This window comes from Haemorhous mexicanus, chromosome 1, assembly GCF_027477595.1.
Source record: "Haemorhous mexicanus isolate bHaeMex1 chromosome 1, bHaeMex1.pri, whole genome shotgun sequence".
NCBI classification, from domain to species: domain Eukaryota; kingdom Metazoa; phylum Chordata; class Aves; order Passeriformes; family Fringillidae; genus Haemorhous; species Haemorhous mexicanus.
Window position 1 is genome coordinate 25,995,167 of NC_082341.1, and position 18,784 is coordinate 26,013,950.

An 18,784-nucleotide genomic window follows, 5' to 3' on the forward strand; every position below is an offset into this window, starting at 1 on the left:
CCCAGGGAAATAAGCATCCTTCTTTAAGGACCTATATTTTAAGAAGCTTCCTTTGTCAGTGTTTCAGGAAATCCGTATTTAAAGGACTGTGATCAAACCACGGAAATAGCATATAGAAATGGAGTTCACAAGTACCTTGGGAAGGAAACAGCATGATAATAATGGCAGTTACTATTTCCTGTATCAGAAAAATAAACATAGCTCTGAAATACAGCTTTGGTTTCAATGGTGATTATTATAAAAATTGTCAATAATCAGAAGTTGTATTTTTATGCAATAATTCCACGTAACAACTTTATTTGGACTCAAAATTGGATACCAAATAATGAAATTATTTTCCTCTACTCTGCATTCTGAGGTTCACTACAAACTGAGGTATCTTTTCAAAAAGATTTAAAAAAGCTAGAGAATGAGTATGAAATGAAACAATGTTAAGCCACAGTTAAGGATTTTCTAAACATGAATCTACAGTAATGTGATCACTACTGCCAACTGGCATAGAAATAAAACCATGATATTCTCTTAATTGTTTTAGGTTACATTAGAAGAAAGGCAAGAAGCCTCACCATCTAGAAAGTGCAGTGATTAAACAGAGTTATGACAACACAGACTGAGTTCAGACCAAAGAGAGCACATTTCATCTGGACATAGCCCTGACTTGGCTGCTCAGAGCATACAGATGTGTCACTTCACAGCACTCTTCTGGCTGCTCATGTGGGCTAGAATGGATTTTGTTGTGAGCTACACCACATTTGTGGCTTGAAGTAGGATCATTGCATATTTAGAAACCTATCTTCCTAGCTTCTTAGATCTCTCTTTTACTACAAAAATCAGAGTAAGACCTTACACACTAGCAGAGCAAGTTCACAATCATACAATCTGCCTGGTGTTTCCATCTCTAACACCAAAAGTCACCCAGTGATATTTCACCTGCTCCCAGGACTCAGACTAGGTATCCAAGCTGACAAGGGATTCCTCCACTGCAGAGTTAACTCTGGTTCCAGCTCAGGCTCCATTTCTGACTGTTATTCACTCACTAAATTCCTTTACCTGCATCTGGGCTGCTTTCAAGTCAAGCCAAGATTGTCTGGATTGCACCTAAAATCTGCCCTCCGCAGTTAACTCAGCAGTGTTGACATTGTACTCAGCTCACCCACAGCTCCTCCCAAGTGCCTTGGACTACTAATGCACTTCTTGACAGAGAAAGAATCAAAGCAACACAGCTAAGGGCAGTTTCAGGAGCCAGGCATGCATTCCAAGATGTAACAACATTTATGAAAAAGTGCAACAGCACTGAGGAGACAAAAACTTGAACATCTTTTATTTGGGGGGAGAACTGAAGTGGAAGAGGAAAAGCAGGTTGTCTCAGAATTTCCTCCTATCAAGTAAAGAAATACCACACCTCCCAAAATCCTAGGAGATGCAAAATCATAGGCAATCTTGTCTATGGGTAAAGAAACAAGAGAGGATACCAGACTACAGCAGAGGTCAGCAAAAGGCAACAGTGTTGTAGTGCCTGTTTGGACAGAGTACTCCAAGGGCGACTCCATGTAAGGAGCTCAGGCAGCAGTATTCCACTTCACACAGAAATAAATAGATGCACTGAGATTTCTGCCTTTTGACTCTCTACCAGTGCAACTATTATTTCTAAGTTAATACAAACTCTTTTTAAAGTTTGGTATTCTAGCATTCAAATTTAAAGAATGCAACTAAATATTATTTAAGTAACTAAGGGAAATAAATGGTAACAGAAATTAGAAAAAGGTATTATTCATGAAAAGTAGCCCCTGAAATAAATTTGAATTCATTTGATGTATGTTAATTTCAAGACAATGAAACCTTAATGGCTTTACCAAACAGCAGCCCATCATCTGTAACAGTAAAGCAATGGATACAGTAACAGATACTTTTACACCACTATACATAGAGCTGTTAGCACATTAACAATCATCTTTCATCAAGCACAAAACTCAAGAGTTACAAAATACAGCTGCAATAGCACAATTATACTGCTCTCTGCACATACCCCGAAGCAAAGAAAACAAATGGGCTGCTTTTCATTAAGGGAGTTTGGCAAACATCTCTAAAGACAATGTTTTCTTTCCAGAAACAATCCTGGGAGGCATATCAGAGTCTCTTTCCTAAGGTAAACCTGGTACACAAACATATATTTATACTACAAAATACAAATAGCAGTTTTCTAGCACATAGCACTTCTTAATTTTTCAGTAAAACCAATTAGATTCAGTCAAAATCAAATATTAACTTGAATCAGTTTCTTGTTTTAAAGTAGAACACTAATCCTACATTCACATATCCTTAGTTTAATTTGTATGAGCAAGATTTTGTCTTTTACGGGATCATAAAAGACAAAAGTGATTTGCAAGCATCAAATTCAAAATTTCCATTTAAGAAAGACCCCTTTTGTGGTATCAGGCAGGGAAAAATAGTCTAAAAGAAGTAACTTCCAATTAAATGTAGAGATGGTACACTGAAATATTTTATGTATATTTTAATCCAGTATATATTCTGATTTTATATTTTAATGCATAAAGTCAGCAACAGACATGGAGTCTCTACTGGGTACATTTTTAGACCAAAAGTTTCTCCATCAGAAACTACACTCTTAGATCAGCTACAGCAATCTACCATACTTCATTAAAAATAATACCTCATAATCTCAATGTAAAATTAGTTTGCAGCTCCTTTTGAATATATAGTTACTCTGGCATGAACATATGATATGCCTGGTAGGCATCAGTTCCCTAACCATAATCACCTATTGTTATTCCACCCAGGTGTAGCAGAGGTGAGATGGGACTCACCACACCCTCCAGAAGTGACAAGCAGAGGTCACTTACCCTAGTAATGCTGAAGTAGCAGCAGTCATCTATTCTCTTAGGCAACACAATCTCACCTGATGCAATCATCAGATTTGATTTAATCACCTTAGCAATCATTTAATGTAAACAATCAGAAACTAATTGCTGGGGACAAGAGATCATGGAGAAGACTTTGGTATAGAAAATAACTGAAAACTCCAGAGAGTGAAAGAAAAAAATGACTGATACTAAAAGCCAGTAACACAGTCTTACTCCCAAGCAGCTGTTTTCTGAAAGCACAGAATTACATAAAATCCTATAGTTTTAAACTATCTCCTGATTGGCATAATTTATCAGCATACATATCAGTGGAAAAACAGGAAATCACATCTTTCACTGCAGGAGGTGAGCAATATAATTGGTTAAGATTTTCATAACAAAGGCTGCATCCTAAACACACTACAACATTCCCAACCATTTTTACAATTAGTTTTTGCTTCAAGGGTTGCTTGCTACATGTGTGGGTTCAATATAGATGGTATTTCTTTAACACAGATTCCCAATCTAATTTCAAATTTCAATCAGGGTGAAATGTTTCACAGGAGGAAGTTCAAAAGGTACAAACATCCCCAAATGTCCCTCCTGTTCCATCAGGAGGATACACCAAAGCACGTGCATTTTCTTTCCAACTTCCTCTCCAAGGTGTCTAAATGTTATTATACATCTTGAAACACCCTATGTGTTGTTCAAATAATCAAACTTTTAGATACAAAAGAGCATGAAGAATAATACTCAGCAACTATACAGGCTACCTACACCAATTAGACTGAAATAGTTTTGGATCAAAGCAAACAACTTTAGAAACCTTTTAACATCAGGAAGGTTAAGAGAAGAGCCCACCAGCACAGCTGGTCAGAAGGACATTAAACAAAAAAACTATACTTAAATGAAAAGACAAAACAGGGAAAAAAAGTGTCAGAAAATACATGGAAAAAGTATCAACATATGCTTTCTACACTCTTGTATGATCGCTTACTGGGTATCACTGGGCAAACATATATATCTATATATTCCTTACCTTTAACATAGTGAATTCATAGGGCTGATAACCTTTGAAACTTTCATGGATGGCTGCCATTGTGTGTGAAGTTTTTTCCCAAAAATGAAGCAGCGTTGTCTGTAAGACAGGGTAAAATTTCAGTGCCAATGTTAACACAAATCTGTTTTCAGTGCAAATTTCACATCTTCCCTCCAACACCAGCTACATATTCTTACGGTTGAATATTGGCATGGTAACCTCTTGAAAAGCCACATTAACAGGAAAACATTCTTTCAGAGGTCAACATTTTCCTTGGATACCTGATATGTCGTTAACACATGAGAAAGGAGGTTGCATCTGCTGGCTCCCAGAAGATCCACTTTTTGACAGACATCAGTCTTCAGTTTGTCAAAGTTGAGTTTTGCATGTCGCACTTGTGCTTGAACCTTCACACAAAGGGACAATTGTTTATGTAGTTATTTTTTTCTCTATTTTTAAGGAAAGAGCAAACTAATACAACCTCCAGGGAAATCAGACAACTGAACAGGCTCAATTACAGTTTTATTTTCATCAATCCCACTAAAATGAAGATAAACTCTCTGATAAATGGTACTCTTACTATCTTCTCTGTTACTGCTTTTTGTAATATATCCAGAGAAGAATTTTTGTTTTCTATGATGGATATTAGTATAAAACATACACTGAGAACAACTGGAAAAGATACTCATATTGGTGTCTCTTTCAAAGCCCAACCAACAAATTTGGAGCTAAAAGTTTACAACATAATATACAGGTGAACAGTCAGAGACATTTCCATGTACCTATAGCAAAAGACAAATTACACTGACAAAATTTAAAGTCTGTTTGCAGTGATACAGCACATCAATATCTTCAGGTTGCTTCAAAAATTTCACTCAATAAAGTTCTCCTTCTAAAATAGGAGTGCCTTTTCTGTTTACTTCTATCAGAAAAATATCAAGCCTCCTTTTCCTAGGAACTAACAATTTCAGTTTCAAGGGGATTTATTTTTTAAAATTATTTTTCTATCACCTATTAAGTATATATACCTGTACATTAAGTACATATGCAACATCCTGTTCCACAAACTGCATGTGCTTGACAGCAATACTGGCATGATTTGATATCAGAGTAGAATGCAAATGTATACATTTAGTATCCAGGATTTTCTATTTTTGTGACAGCTTTGCACACTACCAAAATATTATATTAATGAAAGGTATTTATTTAAATTAAATAAACAAGTTTTGTTATAATTTTCTTCCAATGAAATGAGAAACAATCAAACCACAAAATATAATGAATCTCCTATAACTCTTTCATAGTTAAAATAAAATATTTCACAATGAAAACAAACTACTGAAGTAAATCATACATTTCTTTCCTTTTCTGGCCTAACTTGGAGAGTAAACCCATTTTGTCCAGAAAACCCAAACTCAGTCAAAGATTTGTCAGACTTTTATGCTCCTGATCTTCAGAAGCGAATCTGGAACTTTGCAGCAAGAACAAATACAGACATCTCAAAATGCCATCTGAAATGTTATGTTTACTGTAGTTCTGCTCTCATTTTCCCAAACTCATAGTATACAAGACCTCCAACCAGGCAGAAAACCAGCCAGAGATCTGTATGACAAATTCATTAGAGGACCTACTCATACCAATTGTGGGACTCCTGGATTGCTGGACACATGGCAACTTTGTTTCACTGATCAGATCGGTTCTGCTTAAGCAATACTGCACATCAGCCTAATCTGTTCATGAGGAAGAAACTACCACAATTCAAAATCTGTCAAACTGAGAATCTTACAGGTGAGATTTAGAAAAAGATGATGCCAAATGAAAAAAAACCAAACACTTCTTTTCTTAGTAAAGAGCAGTGCTACTCTACCTTTACAAAATAGCTCTGTGGTTACTGCCTTCATCCAAAAGAGGAAGTCTTCCAGAGTAAACTCCACCAAACCATCAGTGAACAAATCTTGAGTTCTAGTAATAACAAAGACAACTGAAACATCTGCCTGGATCCAGTGCTCTAAGCAGGAGTAGAACATCTTACTGATGACTTGCTTGTTGTCTTCACATGTTGGAGAGTTCAAAAAACCAGAGGTTTCTCCTGATGATGGAAGACTTCTTCGGTAGTTAGGAGATGTTTTACTGAGGTAGAGACAGATTTGATTTTCCTCAGGAAGGAGGAAATGGCTCCAATGGCTTCCACTTCTCAGGCAAGAATGACAAATGCTAAGCTATAATAAAAAGCAAGGAGCAGCTACTGCCAAGATTTCTACTATAAGAGATGGAATGTCATGAAAAGCCCCACTCAGAGTTACACTGGCATGAGCTGAGACTGCTTCTTAGTTTGGGATCCCCAAGGATTGCTACACTTCTAGCTTGTACCTGATGAAGTCCAAGCAAGGCACCATGCTCTGCCTGCCAGGGGTGCCATCCCAGGCACATCTGTCTAGTCCAAGCAGCACGTGGTTAAAGACCTTATGGACCTCCAAAACTGAGCAGCAATGGAGGAAGACAGGAGCAGTGGTAGAAGTGCAGAAGCTTTATCCAGTGCTGGATAAAGACATTTGTCCTGTGTTAGGTCCTCAAATCCTTTATTTGCTTTAGCTTCAAATGCCTGAGAGCACAGTTACAACTTCAGTGTCAAAAGCAGAGTTGTGAAGAAAGTCATGTGCCTGGGCAAAAAGGAACTTCTAACTATGAAATCCAAATATGGGATTATGTGCATCTTTTGCCACAAAGAACGGCTGCAATGAGTAGGGATTAAAGTAAGAGATGTTGGGCTTTGAAAAAACTAATCTCAGTTACAGCCATGAAAATCCAGAGAAATTCAACTGATGTAAATGGAAATGTGTCACATATATAACTATGTTTTACAATGGTGCAGCTGAGAACAGAATCCCTTTCCTACTCGGTACATCACAGCACTGGTGAAAGCACAGTAAGAACAGCTGTGGCTTTGTAGACTGAAAGTCCAAGTAAGCAAAGAATGTGAATTCTGGGGACTATAAATACTCTGCCAGAGATGGTGAGCCACAATTTTTAAAAAAGGAATTAATGGAATTATGAATTCCTACTCCAACTCCTTAAGAAAGGAGAAAAAAATCCATAAACAAAAGCACCTGCATAGTTTGAGTTGCAGTCTTCCTGCATACAGTTCTCAGGGACATTTAGCAAAGAACAAGTTGGCATTTATCTTAACTGAATATGTAATTAGTCTCTTTTAAAAACTAAGGCACTCATACAGAGAAAGAGGTGATCCACAATACAATGTGGAAACCTTTATGTTTATCACACTCATTCAGATGATTCAAGATACTTAATGCTGCCCTACCAAATGCTACACATTTCTCTTGCCAACCAAGAAAATGTGGTATTATGAAAACTATTAAATTAGCATGCTTTTAGGTTTTTTGATATATTGAAAGTTTATTGAGTAGAAGCATTCTCCTTTTTTCAGCAGCAGTGCAGGACAACTAAGAACACCACACACTACATCAGCATAACCTTTTGCTTTTTATCTGTGCCAATAAATGCATTTTCAATTGAAATTATTATCATTAGACATCTTTTAAGATTATTTGTTGGCTTCAGGAATTAGGTATTAAACCTTAGTGCTTACAAAGCATAATCTACTTAATACCAACAAGTTATCAAAATGAACCTTTGGTTCTCTACTCAGGGGAAAGCTCATATAATACATACTAATCTTCTCCTTTCTCTGCAATTACTCTCTAAGACATGAGAAACAGAACCTCATTGTGGTCTCAGTACTGCAAATTTTTATTCATATATTTAAATTTATTAATGCTGAACATAAAAAATTTCTTGAAAATCCTGGTCTGAAAATTATCATGATTTTAATGACCCTAGGAGAACTGCCTTGATCCAAACACAACCTGAACATTTTATGATGAATGAAAATTCTAAGCATCTGAAACAATAGGTGCTAGATGTGAGATTTATACCATAAAAGAAAACCTTACTGTACTCTTGACATAAAAAAGATTGTTACTATTTTTCTTTTTCTTAGCAGCAATGTGGCACAATCTGCCTTTAATCTCCCAATGCAAACACCTAAGTACAGTATTCATAAAGAGCACACAAGAAAACATAAATCTGGAAAGCAGTGTCTTTACAGTAAATTTGGAAAGTAGTATCTATAGCTTGATAAGATACTATCTATAGCTGGGTAAGATGCCAGACAAACCTGAAATAATTTCAAAGGACTGAAATGCTACAATCCTAAATCCTGGGGGCTCAAAAGCCAGATTCGAGAATGCTTGATTGTAAGGGCAAATATTTGCTAACACAGTTTCCTAAACAGTATCCCAAAATGGTCAGGTTGGAAGGGACCACAGTAGATCCTCTGGTTCAACCTCCCTGCTCAAGCAGGGCCATCCCAGAGCACAAAGCACAAGATTGTATCCAGACAGTTCTTGAGTATCTCCAGCGACAGGGACTCCACAGCCTCTCTGGGCAACTTGCTCCAGTGCATGGCCATGTGCACAGTGAAGAATTTCTTCCTCATGTTCAGGTGTAATTTCCTGTGCATCAGTTTCTGCCCAGTCCCTCTTGTCCTGTTGCTTGGCACCACTGAGAAGAACCTGGTCCATCCTTTTGGCACCCTTCCCTTCAAACACTTAGAGACACTGACTAGGTCCTTTCTCAGTCACCTCTTCCAGCATCTGAACAGGCCTGGCTCCCTCAGCCTCTCCTCATAAGAGATGCTTCAGTCACTAAATCATCTTTGTCACTCTCCACTGGATCCAATTCAGGAGCTTCATGTCTCTTTTTCTCTGAGGAGCCCAAAACTGGACACAGCACTCCAGGTGTGGCCTCACTAGGGCAGAGTAAAGGGGCAGGATCATCTCTCTCAAGCTGTTGTCCATGCTTTTCCAGGTGAACGCCAGGATACCATTGGCCTTCTTGGTCACAAGGGCATTGCTGGCTCATGGACAGCTTGTTATCCACCACTACCCCCAGTGCTTCTCCACAGAGCTGCTTTCCAGCAAGTAAGCTGAAAAACTTTATTCAAACAGAAAAATTCTAATCTTCAAGAAGGCTAACAGGAAAAAAAAAAATCCTCCGACCCAGTTAAAAAACTCTATTCAATATGTTCAGTTACTAAAATACAGATTGGCCATGTACTTTCAAGGCGTCTTTATGTTGTCTAGAGTACATCTGTGTTACTACTTTCTTTCAGTCTCCTATAAAATGCAAAATGTATTTTCAGTAGTAGCCTAATTTCGGGGACAATTCAGCTAGTGAAGCATCATCTCCAAAATTGTGTTGGATAACCGTACTAACTCACTTTACGCACAGTATATTTTTGTCTCAGCATTTCCAGCATAGAAGGAGAAACAGATGCTTTTAGTCTAATTTGTCACCCAACCTCTCACTTACTCGATCTGAAAAGCATGCAGTGTGTGTATAGGCTGGAAGGAGGGGATAAGTAAATTGAGGGGGAAAAACGCCTGGAATATAGCAAAACTTCCTGTTTGGGGCTCTGGGTAAACCCTACTAGCAGATGGAATCAGCACAAATCTTTGCATTAAATAAGTATAGCACCTTCTGGCATACCTGATCATTGTAAAGACTACATGAAAATGAAATCAAACTGTTTGGAGAAAGTATTTACCATAGAGCACAACTTACAGCATTTCTGCATATGGCACAGAAAACATATGGAACTAGATTCTCAGTTCCCACAAACTGTAGTAATTTCATAGTCTGAGTGGTGTTTTGATAAGGAGCACCCATTACACTTTCACATGAGCCTAACTAAGTACTTACTCGTTTATTTTTCCCCTTCTTTTTAATTGAAGATTGATGCACAGTCAGAGAGCAGAAAAGGTAATGTTTTATACAAAATAATGCCTGTAATTAAACTTTTCCACAGGTAAGGTACAGACTTCCAATGCCTTGCACAGTATATGAAACCTGATTTCCATGTGCTTTGGTATATTCTACATTTTGCAGACTACACTTTGATTTAACTGTTCCCTTGGGTTGGAATAGTATTTATTGCATTCATCAATCTCTGCTCCATCATTTTTTAAGAATAATACATAAAAACACTGTTTAAAGAAGAGTGGGCATACTTTTGTTTGTCTGCTTCAACCACGGATATTAAAAATCTTCATTTATGGTCTGATGAGAAACACTGGTAGAAATTAATTTTAGGAGACAAAATTTTTTAAGTGAGCCACGCCTAGCTAAAATGGAAAACTACTTGGACAGTATGAACAGATCCAAATGATATCTTTAAGTCTGAAGCTGAGCAGATGCACATCACATTTGTTTAAGAAACAAAACTATACTTGACATGTGAATTAAGATAATTTTAGTTCAGACCGAGTTCCAACAATACTTTTCTTAAATTTGCCATTTTGGACTTAATGATGATTGCCTGTGCTCATGCAGAAGCCCTATGCTTCTCACTCCATTAAGCCTGATTATGCAAACTTGCAGTCATGTTGCAATTCATATAAGGGACCTAATTACAAATGCATGTCTACCCATGTCCCTCTGGAAACCAACCAAACATCTTCTATGGAAGGGGTCCCTGCCCATGATAGAGGAGGTGGAACTAGATGATCTGTAAGGTCCCTCCCAACCAAACCACTCTATGATTCTACAGAAAGTACTGTCTGCCTTTCTGCCACAAAAGAACAAGTGGCATGTCAGCTTTGAAAAAGCACTTCTGTTTGTGCTTTGAGGCAACTTAAATATATTGGCAAATTCATGTGGAGAGACAGCCAGTAAGTGAAAGCTGAATTAAAGATGTATTAGGTCAGTTGCACTGCACGAGACAGATTCTGGAAAAGAAGATGATACAACTTTCTGATGTCCTGAAGGGGTAGAAATCTCCCATTACACTGACTTGAACAAAGGCAAGTCAATCCCAAGATAAAAGACAACACAAAATCTTTTAAACCACCAAAGACCATTTTTCCAATTGCTGAAACATTCATGGTGAAAAACAATTAAAATATTGCACTAAAACACAGTGATAGCCAACATAATCCAACGAAATCAATGCCAACTGAAATAACTGCAAATACCTACTAGAATATTACCTGCCATAATTACTCAGAGCTTTTAGATTTAATTGTTCATGACAGTCCTGGAACTCAGGGTGAGCAATAGAAGAAGAGTGCTAAAGTAGACAAAAGAAAATGAGGACAAAAAAGGAAAAAGGCAGAAGCAATGCTATATTGCTGCAGAACAGAATATAGACAAATGCATCTTAACATGGATTAGTATAACAGTAGCAGCATTTCCCTGTATTTACTGGGACCACATCATGTTTCTCCACCAGAAAACTGAGTATGAAACATCAACTGTCTGCAAAGAGAATGACCATAAAATCAGTGTAAGTTGATTAAAAGGGGTTTTTTTTCATTTAATGCTGACATTCTTGATTCTAGTCAGAGCCACCAAATCTCTATGACTTAAGCATGCATTCTGCTCTCCTTACACTACAATGAAGAAGCCTAGAGAAAAAAAAATAATAGTAAAAAAGTCACATTATAACCAAAATGTTATCCCCTCAAACCCAGCAGCTTTCATGCAAACTGTCATTCAAAGCTGCTACAATTTGCTTAATTTACTTTTTCATATGTTTAAACATTTTGTTAGAAAAATTTCGTATCTGTGGATGGCAAAATTTTAAACACCAAGAAGGACCAAAAAGTGTCATATTTTCTTCAATTTTGTGATTTTCAAATGTCCTATTAGGACATGGTCTGCGGCAGTTCTTGAGGAGAGCCATCATGACTCATCAAAATTGTCATCACTATTTTGGCTCAGTTTTTACCAGAATTTGTCCCTGTGCACATACCTATCCCCCCTGGTCACTCATTCCTAAGCCAGCTTTGGGAAGCTCCACAGGTCTAGAAAAGCCTTGCTGGAGAGTTGCTATGTATTTCACCAGAGAGGTTAAAGGCAGTACAAACCAGCAGATGAACATCACAAAATACTACTCTTGCACTTGCCTTCCACCCATGAAAGTATGCTAGGTGTGCCTAGCTCAGGCCTTGACATCCACCTTACTACCTTGTGCCTGTGTTGGTGGATGGAGATCTGGCAAACACAACCACTGACACTAGAACTCACTTCATATTACCCTGTTTCTCTCTACAGGACTATAAAGGGAACTCTCACAGATCCATTTAGGTGTAGACATCTACAGAGCACATGTCTGAGGTTTTGTTTGATAAATCCTTACCTAAATGACATCCAGAAAATTATTTCCTTTGTTGCTAATAATAACCATAAATATTTGAATGTGTGCCTTATTTACCCTTTTAATTCATCCAGTATAAGCTTCTAAGCCATGATTCTTGAAAAACTCCTCATGAAAAGATTGAGGAGTCTCAGCAGCTTATGTATCATGGTCTAACCAATTTTCACCTTGTCTTTGTTAAATGAGACAGATTGACTTAGAAACACCTCATCTTAAGTAGCTTCCCCTAGTCTCTGTATTACATCTTATACTTTTGATACTCTCTTCTCCAGGTTTTCAGTCCAGAGGTGTAGACTGTGATCTGTGCTTGCTCAAACTGCACCAAGAGACACCACTGGCTTACAGCTAAGCTACATCTTTACATAAGATCTTCACAAAAACCTCTCACAAAGAGCTTTCAACTGTGGTTGCAGAGCTGCAATTAGCAGTTTGCTGCTGGGAGAAAAGAATTAAATATACAAAAGAGATGAAATTGTGATTAAACACACAAAAGAACTCTTTAATCTAGCACTTCAAACGTACACTGTTTTGTTGTTTGCATCTCCAGTCGCTGAAGATGAGGCCACTGTACTCAGGATACAAATACATCACAGATGAAGTACAACTACCATTCTCTCTTCTCTTCTTTGACCATAGAGCCTCATGCTTTTATTTTCTCCTGCCTATGTAACTTTGCCCTAATTTTTAGGTCTGTTATTATCCTCTCATTACTTTGGGTCAGAGGCATGTGTTCTTCCTGTTTGAAATTCATGTCTATAGTCAGGGTCAAGGAGAATGCCATGTTACGGAGCAATGTGCTTAATGAGCTTTGCTGCAATTTCTACTTTAACAGCAACAGAAAAATCTAAGGTAGGAAAATATGTTGTTAGGTACACTGAATTAACTACTATTACTTTTGAATCCCAACAAAGGATTTTTTCTAAAAGATATAAAAATATCTACCAAAGTGACAGACTATGGATATACACCAGAATCTCTGTGGATTTTTTTTTTTTCAGGAGTATATGAAATTTGGTCTTTATGTCACATTTATGCCACATTTCCCTCTTCAGTTTTTCAGTATTTGGCCTGTAAAAATTTTACTGCCTTCAGCCTGTTGGCTCACACACCATGCAACTCCAGCCTGGCAGTAATGAGTAAACCATGGCCAGAACTGCTTACTTCACAACCACTGAAAGCAGATGTGAGCAATTCTCTGAACCCTGTGAGGATATAAGGTTATAGCTGGCTTCAATATTCTTCCTTTTCTCCCCTCCAAAAAACAAAGGTTGGTTGTACCATCTTCTGATATATTCAATGATGGCTGTCACAGAAACTGAATAGCTCTCCCTCTCTTCCTTTATGAAAACACATAGACATTTATCTTACTCCTTTCTCTCTTTTTTCCCTACTGCCTCACTTCCTTCCCAGCCTTGTGTTTATTCCTGCTGTTTTATATTGTACCTTTTTCAACTCTCTTGTGTCTCTTTAAGGATGGGGAAAAATGAGAACCTCCTCACACTTTATGCATGTGATTCCATAAATATTACACAGGGACGTGACTTTTCACTCTGCATTTTTCTTCAACTGAATGCCAAGTTGGATCTGTAAAAACAGATCAGTTCAGGCTTAGTAATGGGGAAAAAAAGGCAAGCAACAACAAAATATTTGACCAAATATGAAAATTAGTATATGTAAAAAGAATGATAGATGGGGGTTTGTCAGGCCAGAAAAGAGTAAGGAGTATGATGGAAGGCCATCATATCACAGATACAAAACTTATAAAAGATGAGACTTCAGCCAACACAGGAACCAGAGGGCATTTTTCTGAACAAGCTATCTGAACACAAAATGAGGTGAGGCGATTTTTACACAACATCTGTGTCTGCAGGGCAGGTCTTTGAGCACAGCCATGCATTGGGGATAGCTAGAATTTATCTTGGTTCAAAAGGCAACTGGACAATCCTACAGGAAAACAAACCCTATGTCCTGTGATGTCTCCACTGGTCACAGCACTTAAAGAAAACACCACTGTGTATTTGCCTGACACCAGTGAAGAAAGATGACGCATAGACAGCGGATTTTTGTCTGACGAATAAAGTAACCCTGAGGTTAAGGAGAGTTTGCTCTGCTGGATTCAGACCAGCACAGCATCCTCTTATGCCAGAAGAACTCTCTGTTCTGTGGTCTAAGGTAGCACAGATACTTCAAATTAGCTTTTCCAACATAACACCTGTGTAACTGCAGATTTTCTACTACAAAAATTCAAAATTCAAAATCATGAGTTACAGAATTTTGTAACTGTTAGAGGTGCCAGAGTGCATTCAAGCACTGCCTATGCCCTAACATGCTTAGGTAACAGAAATCACATGGAAATGCTTCACATATTATAACTGTTTGACAGAATGTAAGCTTTACATTCACACAGATTCACCTGGAAAAGGGGTGGGGGCAATTTTGAGGTGCTCCAACATTTCTACAATTTCAACCGCAGTATGGAGAGAAGATCAGATCTTTCAAAAAATGTTGTACTCCCTTGAAAAAATCTACATATACCTTAAGACTTGAGGCTTGAATTTTGGAAATTAATTGCCAAAACCTACATGATTTACCTGGCTTATCTTTCAGTATCCACCACAAATCTCCTCTCTTCTTTCCAGAGGGTTGTCTGCCAAGTGAAATGATTACTCATGGTATTTAGGTGGGGGCTGGAATACTAAACAGTGCCATTGTCTACAAAAAACCTGTGGGAAATGTGCAACTAACTAATTTTTCTCTCTATTTTTTAGAGGGTAGTTTGCTAAAAATAAAAATAAATATTGTTGAAACAGCCCTGCTTTTGGATTAGGCATTTCAACAGAACAGACCCATCAACTACATGTTCTCTAAATTTATATGAAAAAAGTTGCTCTGCTATTCAACCAACAAGATATTCTAATTTAAGATGTCTTAAGAGAATGTGTTTTTTCCTCCCCTGTTTAAACCTTTTTTTGATGCAAATTTGGCATAATTTCTTCCCTACTCTCACTGTTATAGTAGGGCAAAGACATGAATCCAAATACCTCTTAGACACAGCAATGTTTTGTTATACCCAAATTAAATTTCTCTGAGACATGAAAATTATTTGTGGCAAGCAATACAGTGCTCTGTACTAAATAACAACAATCTGAACAGCTGCCCTTAGGCAATAGACATATACTTCCTCCTCCATTATTAAAAAGTAATTTAGTTCCTTCATAGGAAAAAAAAAAAAAACCCAAACACCACAGGCTGAATGGTACAGCTCAACAGCATCAGAAAACCTCTGAAGTTTTTTTTTTTCCTACGGAATTACCAGGAATTAAGGTGGTATTTTCCTACTCCTTCCTGATTTCTGCCCCTCTAGCATGGCCAAGTAGAGGCAGACACAGTGTGTCATTTGGGGAAAGCAATGCCTCTACAGAATCCTGCTACTTATCCAGCAGCTGGACACAGCCTTGGTCAAAATTACATTCACAGTCCAACAAGTTCATCCAGCCAAAAACCAGAGTCTTTAGCTTAAAGACTCACAACAGCTTTCACAAACAGAACACACAATGCAGATCCAGAATGTGAATCCAACTGCTTAAAATAAAACAATTACAACAAAATATACAAAGAAACATTCACAGAAAATACATCAGCTTAAAAAAAAATTCTATCAAATACAGCATGCAACTGACTCTCAAATACACGATGTGGACTGCATCTGTAATTCCAACCACTATTTACTGCAAAATGAAGGAACGTCTGTTAAAGTTAAGATAAAAGCATCAAGAGTCTTCAATTTTTCAGAACCACACACAGAGTCATTATAGAAATTATGATCACATCACAACATAAAAATTCAGGCAAAGCAGAAAACCATTCCTGAGTTGCCCCATTTTAAAACATTCAAGAGCTTTTGAGCTCACAGCCCAAGAAATGGAGATACCCTACTTTTCTGCAGGTTAGCTAAGCTGTTTTAACAAAAATTTTGAATTAAACAGATGCTAAGTGTGTTTACACAAGACTTATCTCAAATTAGGAGTGGCTGACTTGAATTTAAGTTTGGGAAAATACATATTTAAGCTAAATAGACAGATGCTATGCTGACAACGCAGTGAGTGATGACACAGAGTTCTGCACCAGGTCAGCTTCATCTAGGCATCACCTTTCAGAAAAGCGGCATCTCTGCACAGCCACACATCTTCCCCAGAAAAAAATGTCATACATACTCCTGTCTTTTCCTTTCGAAAAATCTTCCCCTACTCTTCAAATGCATAGCCCCATACTCCTTACATGTTGCCAAGCAACTTCTCTATCTCCTGCCTGTGCAGAAATAGATCAACTCCAAATGAATGTGTCCACGCTCCATGCAGGACAGCACCTGGCCTCAGCAGCTTTGATCCAAAAAGCTGTAGCTTGTGCTCCCAAGAAAGGTTCACAGGGAAATAAAGGGATACAGCCAGCAGCAGCAACCCAGCTGACATTAATGCTGGCTGCACGAGGCCTCTCCTCCTATTTTATCCAGTATAACAAACTACTTATGGTCAAGATGTTTAACTTCAAGCTGTATCAAAGGAGGGAGTTTTAATGCAGTAAGATATGTGACAGCTGAGAGCTGGAATGCACACAGCCTCTCCTCCCAACTCATTCACACAGGGTCATTACAGGCATAAACTGTGTAGGAAAGCAGCTCCACCTCTCAGAGCTTATACCTTCTGGCTACTCTTAGATTACCAGTGAGCAGAGAACACGTCATGCTCCTGAAACTATTAATATGGATGGCTTCCTCACAGCCATTGTATTCATTTTTACAGCTTAGATCAATGTGCAAATTATTTTAAAAAGGGAACAAACACGAAATGACAATTTAAATGGAAGGAAGGTAATAAATATGAACTTCTAGCCTTGTTAAAACATCTGCTTTTCTTCTGCTTTAAGAAGCCTTTTAAATACATGCTTCAGCTTTCTGCTGGTTTCAGTACTGGTCAAAGGCAGAATGTGTGGTTTACCAGGTTGAAAGGAAAAAAAGACCAAAAAACACTTGTTGACACTGACAGGGACCTTGAAGTAAGGACATACAAAGAAAATATTAATGATCAGCAAACTCTTAAATTGAATACAGAATGACACTCATCTAAACAGCATTATTTCAGAGTATGGGGATAGACTTTTACATTATGAGCCACAAATGCAGTTCCAGTAGGGAACATGCATCTGTCACTCTGCAGACATGAGTCATTACCACCACAGCGTGCACCCTCCCAACTTACAAACAGGTGCATATTTTCAAGCATGGACAAACATCCTCTTCAGGGAAGAATATGGTCCTGAAAACTACTGAACTCTCCTCTCCTGAAATGACTTCTAAGGGAGTTGATAAAAAACCAACAGTTCTTTGCATAGATGCAAATAACTACGTATAGTCTGAAAACAAAGAGTCACGTTTTATTGGTATGATCCAAGTCTATGAGTTGCTAAAAATTATTGCAAAGATTTGTAGCGAGAAGCAGGCCAACCAAGATAAATTGCAAAAATAAAGAAATGAAGAAATAATATGGTCTTTCAGGTTTGAAAGATCACATATAGCTCTAAAGCAGGCATAACCTGGACTGAGTGTTAAAAGTACTGAGAATTACTGAGTTTATTATAACTCACTTGTGTTAATCATATTAGACAACCTGAGAGCAAAGGATGGTTGCCACACATGGTACAGAGGGGAATGCTGGCAAGTGGAGAGCAATTAGACAGTCAGCCCCTGCAGGAAACTGAGACAGGTAATTACTGCTTTTGAACACTGAAGACCAGAGGTGATGTAAAGAATATTGTAATATAGCATAAAACGAACATGTCTGCTATACCCATGACTGTATTAATCTAGTAATTATACAATTCAGTTTATCTTAGATAATGCAGATAATCTGGAGGTCTTCTTGACTCCTTCAGGTACAGTGTCCTCATAGGGAAAAAATATAATTCATATTATTAATTTCTTTGCATCCAAATTAAATTCTTCAAGGCCTGAGCAAGATTGTTACTTGAATCTGGGTCTCCTCTAGGAAGGCAGATGGGAGAAGTGAATACACTGGAACTAGGTAAAGAGATTGAAAAGCTCAAATTCAGGTGCAGTAACAATATCCCCATTGAAAGCTCACTGTAAAACAGTGAGCTGGCCTGCAGGATCTTAGCCATTGCAAAGGGTAGTGGGATGAACAGATGTACAAACTGCCAGGGAATGGCACTGACACATGTTGCAAATCCTAGCTAGATGTGACACCATTAAGAAAGATACCTTTAACAAAATCAACATGATTACCAACTACCTTTAATATTCAGTACCCAGATGCTCTCACCATCCTGAGTGCAAAGTCACCCTGTTTACAGTGCTAATGCAGAAGTCCTGTAAGTCAAGGTTTTGTGTTTCATTTTCTATTTAACCTTTCAGGACAGAATATAAAATGGCACCCACAAATAATCACGATTCATTTGTAACACAAAGTCTGTTGTAAATAATCCCATGCATTGTTATTGCTATTCTTGGCTGGCATTTAATATATCAATAAGCATGGCTTGTTTCCATCAAAACAATTTAATTATATTTTGCCAAGACAGAAACCCTGAAAGAGTACAAATTTATAAAAAAAACACAAATCTTTTTGTGGTGCT

The 18,784-nt window shown here is 37.8% G+C and overlaps 1 protein-coding gene across 5 annotated transcripts in view; it reads right to left on the bottom strand.

Annotated features, from left to right (window-relative positions):
- ICA1 (islet cell autoantigen 1) overlaps positions 1-18,784 on the bottom strand; it is a 66,255-nt gene that overhangs the window by 19,705 nt on the left and 27,766 nt on the right. For all 5 annotated transcript variants that reach the window (XM_059843720.1, XM_059843756.1, XM_059843748.1 and 2 more), the window contains 2 exons: positions 4,182-4,307; positions 3,901-3,999 (listed from right to left, as the gene is read on the bottom strand). In XM_059843720.1, the coding sequence (XP_059699703.1) occupies positions 3,901-3,999; positions 4,182-4,307 (225 nt within the window). The remainder of the gene's footprint in view (positions 1-3,900; positions 4,000-4,181; positions 4,308-18,784) is intronic.